Source organism: Phoxinus phoxinus (assembly GCF_949152265.1).
Source record: "Phoxinus phoxinus genome assembly, chromosome: 2".
NCBI lineage: Eukaryota > Metazoa > Chordata > Actinopteri > Cypriniformes > Leuciscidae > Phoxinus > Phoxinus phoxinus.
In genome coordinates, this window is record NC_136877.1 from 40,978,098 (window position 1) to 40,999,613 (window position 21,516).

Below are 21,516 nucleotides of genomic sequence, written 5' to 3' on the forward strand. Positions count from 1 at the left end.
ATGTAAAAATACAGGCCAGTTTCTGTGCCAATGTGTCACCTTTGGCTTTCTCTTCCAGGATGGTGTTGAGGCTGCCCAGCGGCGCCAGCTGCAGGGCGAAGCATAGCGGGTGTATGCTGATGCCCACTAGAGCCACGATACACGGGTGCTGCAGAGAGTGGAGCATGCTGGCCTCCTGACGAAACTCTGAGAAGCTCCTGGCAGCGTCCATGGACTGCAGGTGCTTAACCATGGTGTCTGTGAAGAGATACATTCAAGATGGTATTATTAAGCTGCAGGCCTGAAGAGTTCAGCTCAGACTTTTACCTCAGGTTATGGAATAATTATCCATGATGAGTGAAAACACATAAGCATGTGAATCTGGAACTTTACAAAGATCTCTGTGTATATATATATATATATATATATAATATATATATATATTATTATATATATTTCATGAAATGTATAACTGTATACATTTTATATATATTTTATGTTTTATATTTGCTGAAAGAATACATGTTAAAATCAACAAATGTATTCATTTTTTAAATATTTTTTATTTATTTAAAGGAACATTTGTATTTCATAAAATTGTATGTATATATATACATATATATACACACACACATTTGCTAAATTAATAAATGAAAAAATTAATACATCCAAATGTATTGTTGCCAAAAGGATTTCTAGAGTATTTCTAGATTTCTAGAGATTTCTACTGTACTGTATAAAAATAAAATAATAAAAGAAATAGGCCAGATGTTTTTCTTTGTATATTGATTATTTGTCCTGGATGTGCTGGCAGTATATACTGTGAGGTTAAAAGAGCAGCGGTCAAGGATCAGGTTTTACATAACGCATACTGACCTTTCCCATTAAGCACTATAATAAAAAAAAATCTAATCCAGTCTGAGACCTCAAAGAGGAAACCCCTAACTGTTTCTTGACCTGAAACTAAAATGTTCTGATTTATAGCTGCAGGGTTTTTAATGGCTCTGGTTACTCACATGAACTTAATCTGAGCTGGTCTGGGGTCAGCGCCTGTCACTGTAAAGTCTTAATGAGCACCGCTGCAGTTTCTCTCCTGCTGTGCCACACATCACCGTAAAAAGTTTTGTTTTATGCTGCAACAGTAGCTTGAGATAATAAGCAGAAGTCTCAATGCTGCTGAAAGGAGTTGAACATGCTTTTGGTTAGTGAGTTCCAGGGTGCAAAAAAAGATAGTTTGCGCCGTACAGACATGATTTATGATCGGTTGTCTGACGGAACGACCGGGCTGCCGTGTGTCTTTGGTTATTTCCGCTCAAATTCGACAACTGACTCATGGAGAACCGAAGTCTGCTACTTCAGGCCAGTTTTTACAGACAGCATTTCCTACTTGCATAAATCACGATCTATACTAACATCAATGTGTTTGGGTTATTTCACCATGTGTTTCTTTCAAAGTAGGCCACAGTGTTTTATGATGTTTCACTTTTTCTCCAAAACAAACAGGAGAAAAGTGAACTGAAATCAAATCTACCATGAAAACAGTGATGTAAGAGAACATGTGACTTCCTCTTAAAGTACATGTAATGCTCCTTCCTAATATACTTTTTTGAGAAATGAAATGTTAAAATCTCTCATTATAAAGGAGATATCTCTGAATCTGAAATCTGTTTGGAAAATCCACAAGGTGACTTATTTGTTTTTTCAACTCTCTATTGTCCAATTCTGGTGAGCCCATGCTAATTGTAGCTTCAGTTCCCTGTTCTTAAGTGACAGAAGTGTTACCCAGTGGGACTTCTGCTTCTGTAACCTATTTGCTTCAAGGTTCGACATGTTGTGCGTTCAGAGATGCTCTTCTGCAGATCTTGGTAGTAAAGAGTGCTTATTTGAGTTACTGCTGCCTTTCTATCAGCTCGAACCAGTCTGGCCATTCTCCCCTGACCTTCAAAATTCTTACATGCGTTTATGACAAATGCACCTTTAACATGTTTAAACTATATGTGTTAATATTGTTATTGAGGTTCTCCTTGCAATATCTATTAACCAATCTATATTGAAATGCATTTATTTTTTGGCACAAAAGTAGATGAGGATTCTGCAAGCTTCCTTGGAGGCCTCAGCCAAAGGGCAGATGCCATCCGTTGTTGTCATTGGTTACCATAGGGCACCACTTTACGGACCATAAAACTTCAATACATGAATGCACTTGACAAAAAGATGGGAAACTTTGAACAAGAAATGTCTGGAATTCATGAAGAAGATAAACTTTATGTCATAAAAGTAAATGTCTGGATTTATTAGGAGTCTTTATTGTAAAGAAACCTCTAGAATGAGTAGGAGGGAATAAATCACCAGAGACGTAAAACCGGGAACCGCTGAGAGACCAATTCAAACAGCAGTGAATGCTGACAAAGAAATAGTCTACATAAAACGGCTGCTGATGGAGAGAAACCTGCAAAGTAAGTTTTTTTCCTTCAGTTTCCTGCAGGAGCTCTCTCTCTCTCTCACTTGCAGTGTACGTTATGACAAACTGCACATCATAAATAGTTCGGAAACATTTCACAGGATTAGAGGAAGCGGACGGAGGAGCAGACAGAAAAGGCGAGAGGCCTTCAAGGTCAGAGAAACGCAGAAAGTAGTGGAGCGTGACACAGTTCAGAGGAAAATCATTATATTGAGGTGTGCTGTCAGCATTGTATCTTGCTGCTGTAAAACAACAGTTTATAAAGTTTGATAACTTATTACAGAACTTTTTTTAAACAGTAATTTTAAAACGGGCGAGGAAAATGACTTTGGACCCTTTGGACTCAAAGAAAAGTCTTTGGACTTTGGACCCTTCTCATGTGTTTTATCCAGAATTCGAACCACTTCCATCTGGTCGACGTTTTCGCACCCCAAGGTTTAGATACAACCGCTATTAAAATTATTTTGTTCCTTTGGCTACAAAGCTTTTAAACTCTGGTGCAAAGGACACAACTGTGTGATTGTTATGGTATTGATGTGAGTATCTTGTTATGCAGCTTTCACCTGTAAGGGACAAATAAAGTTAAGTACAAGTATAACTCTAAACCTCCCCTAGTATATCATTATATTTTAAAGAGGTTTATTTTGCTTTATTCAGGCATGTGATCCACTAACTTGTACATTTAATATGACTATACTGTACAATACTACCACTAATATAAAAGTGATTATAAAAACAACAACAATAATTATTATTATTAAACTAATTTTAATAAATTATTTTAATTATAAAGGGTTACAAATGTAACCTAGGTTCCCTAAGAAGGACAACGAGACACTACGTCTGATTAAGGCGAGACACTACAGGTGAATAGGGTACAATTTTTAAATAATAGATATCACAATGAAACTTCCTCAGTTGATTACTTACACAAGTTCATAAAAAAATTGTATTACAAGTTTTTGAAATTTGTATGTTTAATTATGCAAATTAGGTATTATCTCATTAAATATGCACACTTTTGCATATATTTTCGGTAGATAGATCTGGACATATGATAAAGCCAGGTGCAAAATTCTTTTTTCATTTTGTTTACACACAAGATGAAAAAAGATGTTCAGAGGGATTTCAGGATATATGCTTTCATTACCTAGGAAATCAAAATATACTGTCCATAGCCTTAAAAAATCGATTTTCGCCATATTTTTTGGATTAAAATGTCCCATAAATCAGGCTAGGAATGATTTATTAACAAATCCCTCTGAACATATCTTCAGAATACTGCTAAGTGTGTAACTGGAAAATTTGGTGTACATGGGTGCTACATAGCCTGAGATGTTTCTACTGGAGGATGACAAAAAACCCATTTTGAGAAAAAGGCATTTAAAGATTTGTAATGTAAAAAATCATACTTTTTTAGTAGAAACAACTATTTACTGACACAATATCTTATCAAATAATTAGCAACAACAATACAAACCACCTTAATCACATCAAAACTTATAAACACAGCATTTATGGCCTTTAACTGAGCAGAAAAACAGTCAAAAACACACATCTGAATGTCAGAGCGCGTCACGTGATGCATCTGAACCAATCACGTTGTCAGAAATTGACATCAGCCAATGAGATTTCGCTTTTAGGGTTAAATGCCCATTTTACTTTCACGATTGGTTGCTGATTAAAAGGAAATGACCATATTTGGATCCGACAGCATTGTACAGAAGAGAGAGAGCTTTTCAGACGTGTGCGTGATTAAAGGAAGAACACAGAGATCGCGGAGCAGCGCGTTGATTTAGAACGCCAGCTTTTGTTGAATTTCGGAGAAATCTACAGACGCAAATAGACAAAGTGTAGTAAAATAAAGACCTAAATGTGTATTTTGGACTTTTTTTCACCACAAGTCTGAAAGAAGACATGTTATTGAAGACAAATAGCCCAAAATCTCAAAATTGACCAGTGAAAAAAAAACGATGTTTTTGCCTGCCGTGTCTCGCCTTAAGACGCTATGGGGAATGCCTCAGTGTGACCGGTGTCTGAAGCACGTGTCTAAACACGACAATTGTATTAGCCAATGACGTCACTACCAGTGCAACCACGAGTATAAAAGGGCACCTGAGGAACACGTCATCGTGTGTGTGTGTGTGTGGCAGGCATCCAAGAGGTATGGCAATGAGATGCAGTGTCTCGTTCCACTTCTCAGGGAACCTAGGTTAGATTTGTAACCCGAGACGTTCCCTTTCGAATACCTACTGAAAGATTCCTTTGAGGAAATATGGCAAGGATCAAAAGAGAACCTGGCCTGTCACTTCAGGGGGACATAAAAGCGTCAACACTAACAGGAGGCTAACTCCTGCTATCCAAGCAACCGACAACCTATCTGCCTAAGCAGAATTTCTAGATATAGCACTCTCACACAGGCCTCCGATGAGAAGGTATTGCAAACAGGCAATAACCACTTCACACTGGATTCCAAGTCCTAGAAAGCAGACACTATCGACCCTCTAAGTGAGGGGAGTAACTCAGTCCAAAAAAGGGGGTCTCCAGGACCTGCAGAGCATTGACGTAGCTCTGTGGGAGCGGAATACTCTACATAATGACCCTCATAAAGACCCTGGTCCAGGCCCCTCAGAGTCAGCAGATCGGCCTGGTATGCTTGCACCACTGCCATAGTGTGCAAAGCAGCCCCAGCCTGACCTGCTGACATGTATGCCCTGCCATTTAAGCGAGATGTAACTCTTAGGGCTTAGATGGCAGGGTCGGAGCATTCAGTGTCGATGTTTCCCCCTCGCAGGAGGCATTGACACTTATCCGTGCTCACGCATCCCTTCGACATTCTCATAATTAGCATGTTGAAATCGATGCGGGCATAATACAGCTTCTTTCATGCTCTGTCAATCTTTGTTTGGAGAAAGAAAGGCAAGGCTCACGGGACTCGGGCAGTTATGTCCAAATAGAAATCGCATGTCTAATCTACAGCGAGCGACTCCCTCTTTCTCGAGTTCCATAACCTCAAAAAGCTCCTCATACACGGGTCAGGCAGGCTGAGAAGGCTCACCCTGCAGTCGCTGAGGCGAGGTTGTCAGGTGTTTGTCCCGGTTCCATCGAGAAGAGGGACAAAGGAGAGCAGAGAATTCATCTTCAAGCTTTTCATCTAAAAACGCTCACAATGCATGCATACAGCCTTCTACAGCCTAAGTTTGTTTTTCACTTGCTCAGACGAGCCGGTTCACATTTTTACCTGCCCTGCTAAAATGCGCAAAAAAGTTATTGTTTTCATTGTTTTTGACCTTGTTTGTAACCTTGTAAACAGTGCTTTAAGATTTTCAGGTAGGTCTAGGTTAAATGTAAAAAAAAGAAAAAAATTCTTGAATCATTTCTGTATCTGTGCAGTTAAACACAGCAAAGTCTTCACTGCATAAATTATAAATTCAATATAGGTTAATCTTTATTAAAACTACAAAAGTTATTCAGTCAAGAGCAGTGACTGGTTCTCTTTGTCTTCTTGTTTGATTAAAGGGGTCATGACATGAGAAACCAAATTTGCCTTGATCTTTTGGTATATAAGAGGTCTTTGTACCATTAAAACGTCCTGCAAGTTTCATAGCTTAAGACTTCCTCCCCATTATAAACGAACCATTTATTTAATCAAGCTCTAAATACAGCTCGTTCTGGATCCATGGTAAGAAGTGACGTCACGGTACGAAGTGACGTACCAGCGTTTGCATATAGACCGCCTCCAGCACAAGACAACTACGCTTTAAGCGCAAGACAACTACGCTCATTTCGTATCGTTGTCGCGTGTGACGTGCCTTTATGGCTCGTACAATTATAGTGCAGTGGGGGGGGGGGCTTTGAGGTAATTATGTGAAACACCTGCAGAGAGTTATAAAAGGTGATGGTTCTCTGACCTCAGTCGCTCCTCGGTTACCCTTTAGTCTTTTGTTATTTTGGGTTGCTGCTTTATTTGTTTATTATTCGTTTGCTTCATGTATTAGTTTTGTTTGGGATTTTATGTTTGCAGGCCTGTGATTTGGAGCGCGTATTTGGGGTTTGTGTTCATGACGCAGCTTATTCTTTATTTAAGTTGATGTGCTGAGCGGAATGTTTTCCGTCATGTTTTTCCTTATTTAATTATGAGTTGTTAATGTTATTTTTGTTAATAAATACTTTTTGATTCGCTTTTGTTCTCGTTGCCTCCCTCATTTGTCGCGGCTCAGAGCCGGCCGTGACAAATATGGGGGCTCGTCCAGCCGTTCGTTGTAATTGAGAACACCTGTCTGTCGTGATCTCCGACTCCGTGAGCGAGTGTTCAGCGTGCGCTGTTTAGTTGTTTGGGAGGCATCGGGGAACAATTGATGGGGAAGTAAAGCATATGTCTTTGATTGTAATTTGGGGAACAAGAGGTAAATGAATTGCCGCTGCGTGCTGATTAGAATGTAGCTATCAAGAAACGATGTGGTAAGTCATGAATGAATTCAATACTGATTGAATGTGTATAAGAATATATATATTTATCAGTGTTCGTTCGTAGTCCTAAGTATTTATTAACAAAAATAACATTAACAACTCATAATTAAATAAGGAAAAACATGACGGAAAACATTCCGCTCAGCACATCAACTTAAATAAAGAATAAGCTGCGTCATGAACACAAACCCCAAATACGCGCTCCAAATCACAGGCCTGCAAACATAAAATCCCAAACAAAACTAATACATGAAGCAAACGAATAATAAACAAATAAAGCAGCAACCCAAAATAACAAAAGACTAAAGGGTAACCGAGAAGCGACTGAGGTCAGAGAACCATCACCTTTTATAACTCTCTGCAGGTGTTTCACATAATTACCTCAAAGCCCCCCCCCCACTGCACTATAATTGTACGAGCCATAAAGGCACGTCACACACCCCCCCTTAAAAGATAAAACCCCTATACAACACACAAAACAACAACAACAACAAAAAAAAAAATCCAACAGGGTACATCCCAACCTCCTAACTAACATCACAAACTACCTAAATCCTATCTAGTCTTCAGTGGCTTGCCGAGCTCGGGGTGACTTTAAACACTGAACTCAGCATCCTCAACAATCCCATAACCAGGACTGCCGAAGAATACTGAAGTGTACCCCCACTCAGGATTACCACCCAAAACAAAAAATAAATCCAAAATACCATTAACAACTCATAATTAAATAAGGAAAAACATGACGGAAAACATTCCGCTCAGCACATCAACTTAAATAAAGAATAAGCTGCGTCATGAACACAAACCCCAAATACGCGCTCCAAATCACAGGCCTGCAAACATAAAATCCCAAACAAAACTAATACATGAAGCAAACGAATAATAAACAAATAAAGCAGCAACCCAAAATAACAAAAGACTAAAGGGTAACCGAGGAGCGACTGAGGTCAGAGAACCATCACCTTTTATAACTCTCTGCAGGTGTTTCACATAATTACCTCAAAGCCCCCCCCCCACTGCACTATAATTGTACGAGCCATAAAGGCACGTCACACACGTCACGCTGCGCGCCTCACAAGTGTTCAGTCGACGGACAGCGAGTGGGTCTGTGTACAGGGAAATTACGATGCCACAGATGTGCTGTTCCTGGCTGTGGACAAACAACATCTTTGAATACGCTGCGAAAGATCCAGTCGTCAGGGAAAAATGGATGCACTTTATTTTTTGCGGACGTCTCAGTCACGGCAGTGTTAATTTAAGCGTTTGTTCTATACATTTGAAGGATGACTGTTTTGAGAACAAATCCCAAAATGATGCTGGCTTTGCCAGAAAACTGTTGCTCAAAGATAAGTCCGTGCCTACTATTCTGGGCTCAACAACGACGACGCAAACTGTAAGTAATGTATTTAAAACTTTAAACTACTTTTTAAATACGCTGAATCCGCAAATGTTCTGGCTGGGGGCGTTAATAATTGATGCATAGGCACTGACGTTAGCCAATCATAACAGTGGGCGTTAACACTGAACTCTTAAAGGGGAAACACCCCCAAAACAGACTGTTTGAATCGGAGGATGAGAAACAGGGTGGGAAAAGGTCATAAATCACTACATTTTAAAAGTTTTTTGTAAAAAAAACGTCTCAGGTTACAACTGTAACCTATGTTCCCTGAGAACAGGGAACGAGACAATACGTCATCGACGCTATGGGGAAACGCCTCAGGCGTGACAGGTGTCTGAAATCACAATCAAATCACGGCAATCACATTGACCGGCGACAGCCCGTGAATCATTAACGTGAATGATTAACGTGCGACCTGGAAGTATATAAGGGCGCCTTGCAAACATGACAAATCATCCTTCGTCTGAAGGGACTGTTTGGTAGGTAGGCCCCGAGGCATGGCAGGGAGACGTATTGTCTCGTTCCCTGTTCTCAGGGAACATAGGTTACAGTTGTAACCTGAGACGTTCCCTTTCGAAGGGAACTCAACAATACGTCATCGACGCTATGGGGAACGATATACCCACTCCGCCATGCTGAGGGGAGTGCATGCCAGGAGGCAGTGACAACTGTCAGAACCAGCAAGTTCAAATGAAATGCAAGAACCACTCACCCTCAGGTCACACTGGGCTGTCAGTGACAGCATTCCCTACGGTCATAGCCCAAGCTATAAGCCTAGCAGGAGGAACTCCAAATATGTAATCCGAAGGCCTACCTGGGCCTGCTCAAAGGCCTAGGACCACAACTTCAAATTAGAAGGGGTCCCTTCTAGGGAATGTGGCTAGGGAACCCGAGGGAACCGCAGCCAGTCACTATACGGGGGAATATACCACCCGAAATGCCACCAGGACGGCCTGACCTGGTGTCACTACGTCGGACACTTCAGTCTGGCCAAATTCCTGTCTGTCCGGAGACAGAGCCTCTGGACATTTGCCTTAGGTAAAGCATCCAACCCGAGGGACTGCGAAGCTGGCAGTGAACCTCAGGCCGGATCTCAGAGACGGGATATCCCGGAGAGTATGACTCAGCATAGTGCTTTAAACCCTTGCTAGAGAGGGGAGTTTCTCTACTCGATCCACGGATCTACCCAGTGTTTGTGTTTGAAACACTGAGGAGGCCTGTGAAGGCCTAGGGGCTGATCTAACTGGGAGGCCTCACGAGAGGCCTACAACCGTCTGACCAGACTCAAAAGTCCAACACTCATAGTGACCCTCAGTGAGGGGAGCAATGGACCGACTGGTAGGAAACCAGGCTGTAGGCAGAGTAAGAAGTTCCGGGAGGGAACCAGAAGCAGAGGATGAACACTTTAGTTGAGCCAGGGCACGAGCTCGCTTTTAGCAACAGCCTAATAAGGCCAGCTGAACTGATAGCAGGCGGCCACTAGCTTCCAGAACCCAGCATCGTTGGGGAACCACTCACAGGGAGGCCTGGCGAGGCCTACTACCTGATAACCACAGTATGTGGGAGCTCATATTCAGGAAGGCCTGGTGAGGCCTGTAACCTGATAACCCCAGTATGTGGGAGCTCATGACCAGGAAGGCCTGGTGAGGCCTGTAACCTGATAACCACAGTATGTGGGAGCTCATAACCAGGAAGGCCTGGTGAGGCCTGTAACCTAGCGACCACAGTGTGTGGGAGCTCAAAACCAGGAAGGCCGGATGAGGCCTGTAACCTAATAACCACAATATGTGGGAGCCCACATTCAGGAAGGCCGGGTGAGGCCCGTAACCTGACATGTGGAGACTCATAACCAGGAAGGCCTGGTGAGGCCTGTAACCTGATAACCACAGTATGAGGGAACTCACCTTCAGGGAGGCCTGGTGAGGCCTACTACCTGATAACCCCAGCATGTGGGAGCTCATGACCAGGAAGGCCTGGTGAGGCCTGTAACCTGATAACCACAGTATGTGGGAACTACCTTCAGGGAGGCCTGGTGAGGCCTACTACCTGACAGCCACAATACTTGGGAGCTCACATTCAGGGAGGCCCGGTTAGCGGCCTACCACCTGATAATCACATTACGTGAGAACATGCCTTCAGGGAGGCCCGGTGAGGCCTACTACCTGATAGTAGGTCAGGCTAGCTGTCCAGTTGCCTGTCCTTTGGGCTTGCCTACAGGGAGGCCTGGTAAGGCCTACTACCTGATAGCCACCGTAAGTGGGAATTCACCTTCAGGGAGGCCTGAGGAGGCCTACTACCTGAAAGTAATCTTAAACAACTGGTAGCTATGAGCCCTGAATCTGGGTGACGGTTCGAAGGCGGCCTGCTAAGGCCAGCCCACTGGGGACTCGCCTATCAGGGAGGCCTGGTTGGGCCTACTAGCTGACAGCAAGTCAATCTGCTCCAAAGGTACACTGTTGGGAATCATACCACACCAACAAGTAAGTCCCACAATGTTGGGACTCACTTCCGAGGAGGCCTGTTTAGGGCCTACTACCCATCAGTGAGTCAACTGCCCGAACCACCAAGGCCAGCAACACTTTTTTGAAGTGAGCTGGCCTACAGCGCCCACTTGGGGGCTGCCCATACAGGAGGCCTGCTGAGGCCTACTACCTAATGGCGCAGCCTTCGTTGGCAGATAAGCTGTTTACACAGCGCCTACAGCATTCTGGTACCTAATCACATTGCCCATGGCAGTGTACTCAGCAAAAGCGCTAGCACCCTTTGAGCAAGGGGAGTACAACATACGCCACTCTGCCTCAATGGAGGCCCCAGAGCCAGGGGCCTACCATCTGTAAGCATGGGCGTCAGCTCATGGCAATGCTCTGGCTTCAGGGGAGCGTACTTCGACCAAAAAAGAAGTGAAGGCTAGAACTTTCCGCTCAACCCGAGCCATAGTGGTGCGAGGTAGGATAATACAGAACTGAAAGTGAAGGACTCAGACCTGCCCTGTATCACAGGGGAATACTCTCCACCTCACCCTGAGGTTTACCAGGGTGCGGGCCCGCCAGTGGCTCTAGGGGTGACAGAAAAAGTATCTGTGCCCAACCTAGGGGAGTGGGGCTTGTTTGTGAGCCAACCACCTACAACCCGACGCTTGAGCAGTAGCTCAGCGAGGTGAGTAAAGCCTATACTGGCAGCCCATATCCGTATGCTAGTTCTGCACGGCAGGGTCGGGCAGACAGACCCAGCCTCTTCGTGAGGCGAAAGGCGGCCTAACCCTGCTCAATAAAGACACATTGTACCGGGGAGGCCTATTTGAGGCCTAACCCAGGATCTTTATAAACCATGCCTCTGCACCACGCTGCATTACACTTGTCGCCCCAGAATGCAAAGAAGGGGGCGGGCCTTGGCCTAACGACTCCCATTGGAGGAGGCTGTCATACAGGGATGCTAGGAACCTATATTCACACAGTGAAGGTTCAGAGGCAGAAATGCTTAAGCAGAGCGCCTCCACTATCCCTGGCACAGCCTAGGCCAGCTACAGAGGCGGCCCTGGTGAGGGCCAGCCTGCAAGCATAGATCTACCTGAGGGCTCGGAGGAGCCACAGCCTTACTAGAAAAATAGTTATTATTTCATACAACTGGCTGCAGAATCGCTCAGCCCACTGAAAACCCAAACAGAGCTCAAGGGGGCGATGTACTCAGGAAGGAAGTCAGACGGTCCCATGGACCGGACATAAGATCTATCTGAAGCACTAGCGTCAGTCTATACTCCAAGATGAAAATCCTAGGGGAGGGAGACCAACTACTCTACCCTGAGGTGGCTAACAGCCCGAGGGCTAAGATAGTCGTTCTAGCCACCTAAAGGGGGACTTCAGGGCCCTAATAATCCAAAAATGTACCTTACATGACCCCATAGCTCTATACAGGGAACGAGGTCTGTAGAGAGATAAATTTTAGTGTTAGTTGCACACAAAATTACTCTTAAAGAAGACCACTCAGCTCACCTGCGGCGTGCGAAGTGAAGACTTACCAGACAGTTCTTTATGAACATGGGGTCTACCACCTTTACATGCCTGAAAGAGGCACTCTCCTAACCAAGCAGAGGCAGGCCAACAGAACATTGTTCTAACCATGAGCCCAGCCTCAGGCCTGATGTAGAAAGCGTCTGGGGAGTCGGGGAAGAGAGGAGAGGGCTAAGATATAATCACGCCCTCAGGGGGAGGTGATCCATGCCGATGCTGTGTGCAATCGTGCTGGATCACCTCCCTCAGATCCCTCTTCTTGCGGGAGTTGCACCTCTACAGCGATCTACTCCTCCACGGAGGAGGCGCACGAGAGGCGACACTGGCTCTCTGGCCCTGTCTAAGGTCCCCGGACCATGATGGGCCAGGCCCTCCCGTCTGTCTGGGTGTGGATACGGATCTCAGCGGTATGTATTTGTCCTAATACAGCTGAGCGCGCCCTCGCCTCTCTGAACTTTCCAGCCACCGCCTACACGGAGGTGCCAAAAAGCTCAGAGGGCGAAAGCAGCGAATCGAGGAGAAAGACTTTCTCTCTTCTCCCCGATGTCGGCCAGGTTCACTCCGTGGCGCAGCTCAGTAACCGCCTCAGGGGCCCCACCCCCTGGACGAGATCCCCCAGCAGATTGGCCTGGTGTACCTGCAACACCGCCATGATGTGCAGGGTAGCACCGGCCTGACCCGCTGGCGTGTATGCTCTGCCATTCAACTGGCAGGGTTTGAGCTCTCAGTGTAGACGCCTGTCCAGACACGAGATAGTTGCAAACGTCTCGTCAATGGGCGGCATCGACACATACCCATGCTCTCCTATCACCTCAACATCAGTGAGACTAGCCCGCTGATGTCGGTGGACACGGGCAGAGTATGGGTTCTTCCATGTCCTCTTGATCTCAGTATGAGATCGGGAAGAAATGAAAGGCTCACCTGAGCTAGTGGTTTTATGACTGGGGAAAAAACGCTCTCATAGTGAGCGACCTTTCCCCTAACGTTACCATAAAACCACCAGTTCAGCATACACGGGGCAGGGTGGCTGAGAAGATTGATTATCACCACCCTCATCAGCCATCTCCTGTTTGTCCGGAAAAGCACTCACTGCTTAATCTCGTCAGCCGCCACATCGTCTGAGAGGATTATACCCCTCTCAAGGCGATCGGCGGGCTTCATCTGGGATCCCTTTTTTTTTTTTTTTTTTACACCCAGACGCTGAGCCCTCTTCTCTCAAGGAGAGGGTCAGACGAGATCGGAGCGTTCTCAAAGAAAAACGCTCGCAATTGTACAGGCAGTTCCATCAAGAACTGCCTGTGCGCGCTCTTCCTTCCCAGACAGAAAAAGCACAGTTGAAAACACTCAGCCTTCTCAGTGCATTTCATAAATACCTGATTTTCAAAAGCGGTTACAGACAAAACAGTCCCTGAAGACGAAAAGATGATTTGTCATGTTTGCAAGGCGCCCTTATATACTTCCAGGTCGCACGTTAATCATTCACGTTAATGATTCACGGGCTGTCGCCGGTCAATGTGATTGCCGTGATTTGATTGTGATTTCAGACACCTGTCACGCCTGAGGCGTTTCCCCATAGCGTCGATGACGTATTGTTGAGTTCCCTTCGAAAGGGAACTATAGTAATACTATAATTGCACCTAAGGACATAATAATAAAATTAAAAAAAAACATGTCATGACCCCTTTAACATTAATGACACAGACAGCAACAGATTTTGTAGGCTGCTGTCACTTTAAGATCTGAAGCACATGATGAAGATCTGACACACATCCTATTTTCTCTTTATGTTCATTTAACACTTTTTAACTAATTTAAGACTGCTTAGGAGGATACCCTACAAATCGAGAATGTTTTGTGTTTGAAGCGGCAATCTGTGTACACGTTTATTACAGTTTTTACATTTTACTGTTTTATTACAGCCTTGGTGAGCATGAGTCCTTTAGATAAAAAAGCTATTAAAGGGATACTTCAGCATTTAGCTTTGTATCAGTAAAAAAAACCTGTAGTATTTTCGTATTATCATGCTTCCCTCTGAGACTAGAGATTTATGATTTTTTTTGTCTGGAAATAATTCTCCTTTGACGCAAAAATCATAATTTTGCGTCATCTGAGGATTTTTTGGCCAGAGGCTAGAGACTACAGCCAGTAGTAGTAGCTAGTTTTGCATGTTTTCAGCCCGCCCATAGAGGGTGGGATCTCACTCACAGAATGTACAAATAGTGTCAGCCATCTTTTTTTGGAAGCTAAGCTAACAGGCTCTTGTTCTGTGGAGAAAGCTGAGTAGTAAAGGTTACCATACATACTTTTTCCCGGAACACCTTTTGTTTCAATCTAACTGAATTCATTCAGACTGGTGAATCTGAAATGTAGTGTTTACATGAACGCTAAACAAGTGATCGGTTGATGTGCGTTTTAGCATTGCTAAGAAAATTCCCGCTCCTCCCAGAGATAGCCTACGAGACCGGTGCGTCAGGTGCCGCTCATCTCGAGTCAACTAGTAGCCTAACCTAGTTGTTTAATTGCGCTCTCTTACCGGTAGGTGTGGCCTCATAGGGCAGCGAAGCAAGAGCATTCTGGGAGTTGTTGTCTTTCATCCACATGAGCCAAAAATACATGTTCTGGCTTTTCTCAGTCTAGAAGGCTCCAAATTCAAAAATAATTTCACATTTCTACTACATTTCTACTAAATGACCCATTTTAAATACACATTCATCTTTCCAGAGGTGAAGTATCCCTTTAACAAACAAAAATGTCATGTCTATCGGTTGCTTTGGTAGTAGCTACAACAATAATTGTATTTATTAGTATTTTTGTCTTGTTCAAACTATAATTTGCAAAAACAAGCAAAAAAATACTTGCACATTCTTCCAAGATAACTTGTTTCAAGAATAAATCTCATTAAATTCTGCAGCTCACTAGGTTTTGGATTGGATAAAGAAACACAACGGGAGAAATCTGAAGATTAGCGTTTCTCTGTTAACAGGAAATTCCATCAGTCACAGGTCTGTGCGTCCCACTGCGAGCCTCGAGTAGAACGACAGCACTTTGACCTCTGACCTTTCGTACGCCTGCTGGAACACATGGCTTACTTTCCCCAACTGATCACCTCTGACTTTAAAATTGTTCATCGAGCAGATCGAATGCAAATCCAAACATTGCAGTGAGCGGAACTAACGGATCATGGCCTAAAGATAATAATGGCTGCTTTCAGAGGAAGTGCAGGGGTCAGTACAGGAGAGTAAAGTACCTGTGCTACTGTTGAGCGACTGCTGCCTGCATTTCTTGAAGTGGAAGCGTTTAATAGCCACCGGATGGCCTCTGTATTTAGCTCTGTAGATAATGGTGCCGCTGCCACCCTGACCCAGGATATCTGCTTCCTCTTCACTCCACTGCAGATCACTCTTCGACAAGAACAACCTGAAACACACACATATAGATGTTTGCACTACGTGATTACATTTGAGATTGATTTGATATTGAATAGTTAAACATTTATGATTGAATTCAGCAAGATGACTAAATTGAAAGTGACAGTGAAGACACGTATAATGTTACAAAAGATTTCTATTTCAAATAAATGCTGTTTATTTGAACTTCATCGAAGAATAGTGAAAAAAATAGAAAAACTAAAAATATTTAGTAAATGTTTTCAACATTGAGCATAATAAATGTTTCTTAATCAGCATATTAGAATGATTTCTGAAGGATCATATGACTGAAGACTGGAGTATGATGCTGAAAATGTAGCTTTGCCATCACAAGAATAAATTACATTTTAAAATATATTACAATACAAAAGAGTTATGTTAATTAGCAATATTTTTCAGAATATTCATGTTTTTACAATAATTTTAATCAAATAAATGCAGTCTTGGTGAGAATAAGAGACTTTTAAAACATAGAAAAACTGTACCGATCCCGAACCAAACATGCATTCTGACTTTTGACATTTTGTAAGATCTCTATCATTAACCATCAGATTTATTCTCTCTTTCCAGCTCCATTCTTGTGGCTGCTGTTGAATCAAACCCAATGTCTGTCAATACGAAATGAGTCCATTTAGTCAGCTGTCATTTCCTAATAATTTCCATTAAAGCTCCATGTGAGAATGTCATTTCATTTGACATGTGCTTTGAAGTGAACTGCCCCGCTGCCTGATCGTATGTACAGATGCTTTTAATGCTCTCCTTCCACAAAACTTCCTTATGGGTATGTGATACAAACTTGCGGCAAATAATTAACAGGAAATTTATAAGGCATCAAGCCAAGAGGATTATACTGTTGGCATAATCATATCAAATAACTGGTAAAATCATTCATCCCTTCTGTATAATTAAAGACGTCTCCAGGCTACACTGTGGTTGTAATGAAGTTCATGCAAATCTTTTGTTTTAGACTCGAGTGTTTCATAATGTGAAATTGTTTTTGTTCAGAAGCCAGACAGTGTTGCTATTGTTAATGTTAACTAAAAGTAAAACTATAAAAAAAATAACATTGATGCCAGACTTATCAGAAATTTGTAATGAATAATCTTATCTTTTGTCTTGCGTCCATCAAGTTCTCATTTATTTAGTATTTAATTTGTTCTTTTATCCAAAAATAGACATCGTTGCATGATTATAAAGATTATTAAATCTCATGCTGAATTTCCAGGAAAAATAACTGTATTCTGGTATGATTTGGTCACACTGCCCATGTATAAATGCACATACACCACGACTACAGTTTAAACATAAGATGAAAACTTGCTGATGTAGTTTGTTGGTCTAAATAAATAAGGTTTATCTGCAAGTAAGCAAAAAAGGCTGATCATGTCAAAACGAGTTAATGCTCATTAGGGCTGATATTCACAATAGGCCCGTTATAAAGTCTCTTCAAAGAGAAAGTTTAAAGGTCACCATTTGTGAGTAAAGCAATTTAATTCGACCTTAATTCCAAACTCTATTAAGAACATATTCCAGTAAATCCAGTGTTACGGTGGCTCTGTTTCAAACGCTAGCGAGCTGCCTCAAAGTGTACTGCCTACATAGGCAGCATCCTAACTAAAATAAAACCTCATAATTGACTGATGTAATACTCATGATAAATGATAAAATACATAGCACATTTAAATATTGTTTGATTAGGCACTTTGAGTCATTTCAACTTTCTATTAAGAAAAAACAAACAAACTTATAACATTTCTGTGGACGCCGTCTATCATATTTTGTGTCCGTCACAATCGATTGCATGATTCACAAAGAATAAATAGGAAGTCACCTTAAATGTTGGCCAAAATTAGTTTTCTAATAATTCAGCATAAATTTGCAGTCTAAAAATGCTGTCTACTTGGCACAGCTCACTGGGGTTTAGAACAGAGCCAATGTGGCAAAATATTACAACATCTTTTTTATTGGGTTTTAATAATCCAAATTGACCCTTTCTTAATGCATCTTCCTAATTTTAATGTGTATAAACCATCAGTGTATGTTATTCCAAATTAATAAAAAATGGTTTTGGTAAATTAAAATATAAAAACTTGCTCAGTCTGTAAAATCATGACATCACAAATTCAACTTCCTTTTTATTTAAATCCTGATGGATAAAATCAGGACTCACCCAACATTTCAACATTAAAATGAGTTTTGACTTTTAAAATTTTTCCAGCCCTATTAACAACTAGAGTCTGGATTGAACTAGTAGCTTGTAGTTCTATTTCCCAATACACATAAAAAAATAAACCATGAATGCATTATAAGTCACTTCAGATGAAAGCTTCTGCCAAATGCACAATTGTGGTAACCTTGAGATTTATCAATTCATAATTATGTGATTTCCAGTCCTAATATAAAGTATGACGTCCCACCGAGACTTTTATTCAGCCCTTTGCCGCACAGGGACCTCTTCAAAGAGATTTGTTTGACGTGGCTCAAAGACAAGAGCTGCAGTTCAAACCCTCAGATTCTGCTTCCATTTTAACTTCAGAATTAATAATCCAATTTATGTGATGTACCACAACCGCACAGAGAACACACATCTCATGCCAAGAGCACGGCAGCCCACCGAAAGCCTTGTTTATATTTGTGCTATAACTCAACCCTAACCCACTTTGATTCAGCTCGATTAAATACATCTGAGCTCTGGATATTAGGACCAGGTGTGCAAGGTTTACATTGAATACAAAACTTAAATGCCACACGCTAGCAGATGCTCAGGAGAGCACTACATATACATATATATATATATATATATATATATATATTAAGGTCCAATTCTCGCTATTAACTAGTTGCTTATATAAGCATGCATATTACTAGTATATTGGCTGTTTATTAGTACATATAAAGCAAATATTAATGCCTTATTCAGCATGACCCTTAATCCTACCCAATACGTGACCTTAAATGCTACAAAAACTACCTTTAATACCAACTATTAAGCAGTAAATTAGGAGTTTGAGGCAAAAGTCGTAGTTAATAGTGAATATATGTTCCCCATACTAAAGTGTTACCATATATATATATATAAAAAAAATACATGTAACTATAACCAATTATTTTAGAAACGATATTAACTTTTTTTTGTGCTACTTGAACATACTAATTAAAATGTATTTGTGTAAGACATTTGTGGTCAGATTTCATTAATGATTTCAAATATGAAATTTAATCGCAAGCTTGGTGAACAGCTGTGGAAAATTTGATATTTCCCCATTCAAAGAGAGGGGAACTGCACTTGACGGAAATAGCTGCCCAAGAGGCATTTCAAAGATGGTCGAGTGAAATGGCTAGCCTTTTAAAGGGACTTTGATATATATGTTTTTTTTTGTGAGAAAACAACCGCTCTAACATAGGTAGATAGGTATTTACATAGAACATAGAAATAGGTATGATAATATAAAAAATAACCTCAGAGTTATGATTGATGATCAGTCAAACTTCACAGACCACATTGCTAGAACGGCCCGGTCCTGCAGATTTGCCTTATACAACTTCCTATTGGTGCAACTCCTTGTCCAAGCTCTTGTTCTATCCAGACTGGACTATTGTAATGCTCTCTTGGCAGGCCTTCCAGCATGCACTGTCAAACCTCTGCAACTGACCCAGAATACTGCAGCGAGAGTGGTCTTTACCAAGCCGAAAAGAGCCCACGTCACAACTCTCTTCATCAATTTGAACTGGTTGCCAATAGCTGCTCACATCAAATTCAAGGCATTGTGTTCGCCTACAGAACAACCATTGGCTCTGCACCCCATCCCTAAACTCACTACTTCAGATCTATGTGCCCTCCAGAAGCTTGTGTTCTGCAAGTGAACGGCACCTTGTGGTGCCATCCCAAAGAGGCACAAAATCCCTTTTACAGACCTTTAAGGTCCCATATTGTACAGCTTTCTGAAGTTTTATTTTAGGTTTTTAATGTCCTTAGGAATATATATTTGTGGTATAAGTACCAAAAAACATCTCAATATATATTTTACAGCTCCTTTCTCAGGAGCTCTGCCAAGAACAGGTCAATTTTGGCCTGTCTACCTAATATTTATGAGCCTCTCTTCTGATTGGCCTGTTGTTTTCTGAGTGAACCACCGTTGGTGGGGGTGGTGACTGAAGGCGTGACTGAGTAGTTCTGACATCACATTTATACGGAAGTCACAACGGCTTGTGAAAAGGCACAGCTACTTTATGCAGGCTGTGTGCATTTGTCTGTGGATCGACTGTTTTAGAATGTATACATGTATGGTAGTTTTATAGCCCCTAGACCTCTGTTATCATGAAAAAAGTCAGGAAATTTCAGTTTTGACAATATGGGACCTTTAAGCTGGACTGTTCCCTGCGGGTGGAATGACCTGCCTAACTCAACCCGAGCTGCTGAGTTATATATTATACTGTATATTTTCAAGAAACAGCTGAAGACGCATGTTTCTTCGTCAATACTTGACCCATTTATATATAAATATATATGTGACTTGATCCAGCAAAATGAGTCACAGTGACCCAAATGTCAAAAATTTTATGTTGGTATTAATGGAAAGAGGAGACCATAAGCTTTCAAATGATACCCTAGTCAAAGTACCTTGAATGGTTGTAAAGATATACACATTTGAATTATGGTCGTCTGTCCTCTTTTTCCAATTGAAAACCTGAGAAAATCGCTTTTAAAGTTTTTTGCCCGTTTTTTGTTGATATCTTTCAAAATCCATTTAAAGGGATAAACCATTTATTTTACAGCTTAATTTGACCAAAGACATTCATATATATCACGACATTTCTCAAATTAATAATATTTTATCTTTCTGAGGAGATCTGTTAGCTTGTTGACACAGAGCGCTTCGATTGTGACAGGAGGATGGCTGGACCAATCGCATGCCGGTCAGTAGTAACGGAGCTTTCCATTGACAAATGATCAGCATTTGTGTACATTTCTAAGCTTTTTGATTGGTTCTATACAACGTGTAACACCATATTTGGAGAGCAGAGATAGTGACGCTTCAGGGGATACCCGGGAAATGCTCAGAGGTGACGAGTGGAGTTGAGAAAAACAATGTTCATTTCCAGCGAATTTAGTAAAACTTTGTGAAATTTAATAGTCATTTAAATACCTTTACTCAATTATCTGTACTACGAAACTTTGGGAGATTATTTTTGAATGTCTGTTGTTTGAACTTAGCAAAAAAAAAATGTAAAAAATGTTTCATTGTTTTTCCACATACGGTAATCGGCCCATATCTTAAAATGGAACGTTGCGACTTCTGACTAATTTCGCCAGAGCGGGTCACATATATATATAAAAACCTTGCTACGTGTACTGTGCTAGACTAACTGGGACTAGTCACAGCTCTTCCATATTGTTGCCCTATTGTTGATTTGATTGTTCTCATTTGTAAGTCACTTTGGATAAAAGTGTCTGCTAAATGATTAAATGTAAATGTCAAAAGATGGTTCAAAACTTCATGCTGACATCTTACCGTGAAGGGAAGTCGGTCATGAAGAGCTCAGGCACCAGCTCCTGTAGCGGCACAGGCTGTTTGTGATGGTTGGGGCAGGTGATGTGCTCCTTGTCCACAGCTGCCAGGACACAGTCCTCCATGTTGAAGTAGTGGACAGTGCTGTGATTGGAGCCGGGCAGAGGCAGGGGGTCGGACATTCTGGGTACAGAGCTGCAGTACGGACAGGGAGCGTACTGCTCGATGAGACGAGAGCCGTCACTCTCGCTGGCTGTCAATG

The 21,516-nt window shown here is 41.9% G+C and overlaps 1 protein-coding gene across 1 annotated transcript in view; it reads right to left on the reverse strand.

The window, feature by feature from the left end:
* The window catches only part of lrrk1 (leucine-rich repeat kinase 1), a 90,283-nt gene that overhangs the window by 24,185 nt on the left and 44,582 nt on the right, over positions 1-21,516 (reverse strand). Inside the window, 3 exon segments of the mRNA XM_079637247.1 lie at positions 40-237; positions 15,564-15,733; positions 21,258-21,516. Of these exon segments, the coding sequence (XP_079493373.1) occupies positions 40-237; positions 15,564-15,733; positions 21,258-21,516 (627 nt within the window).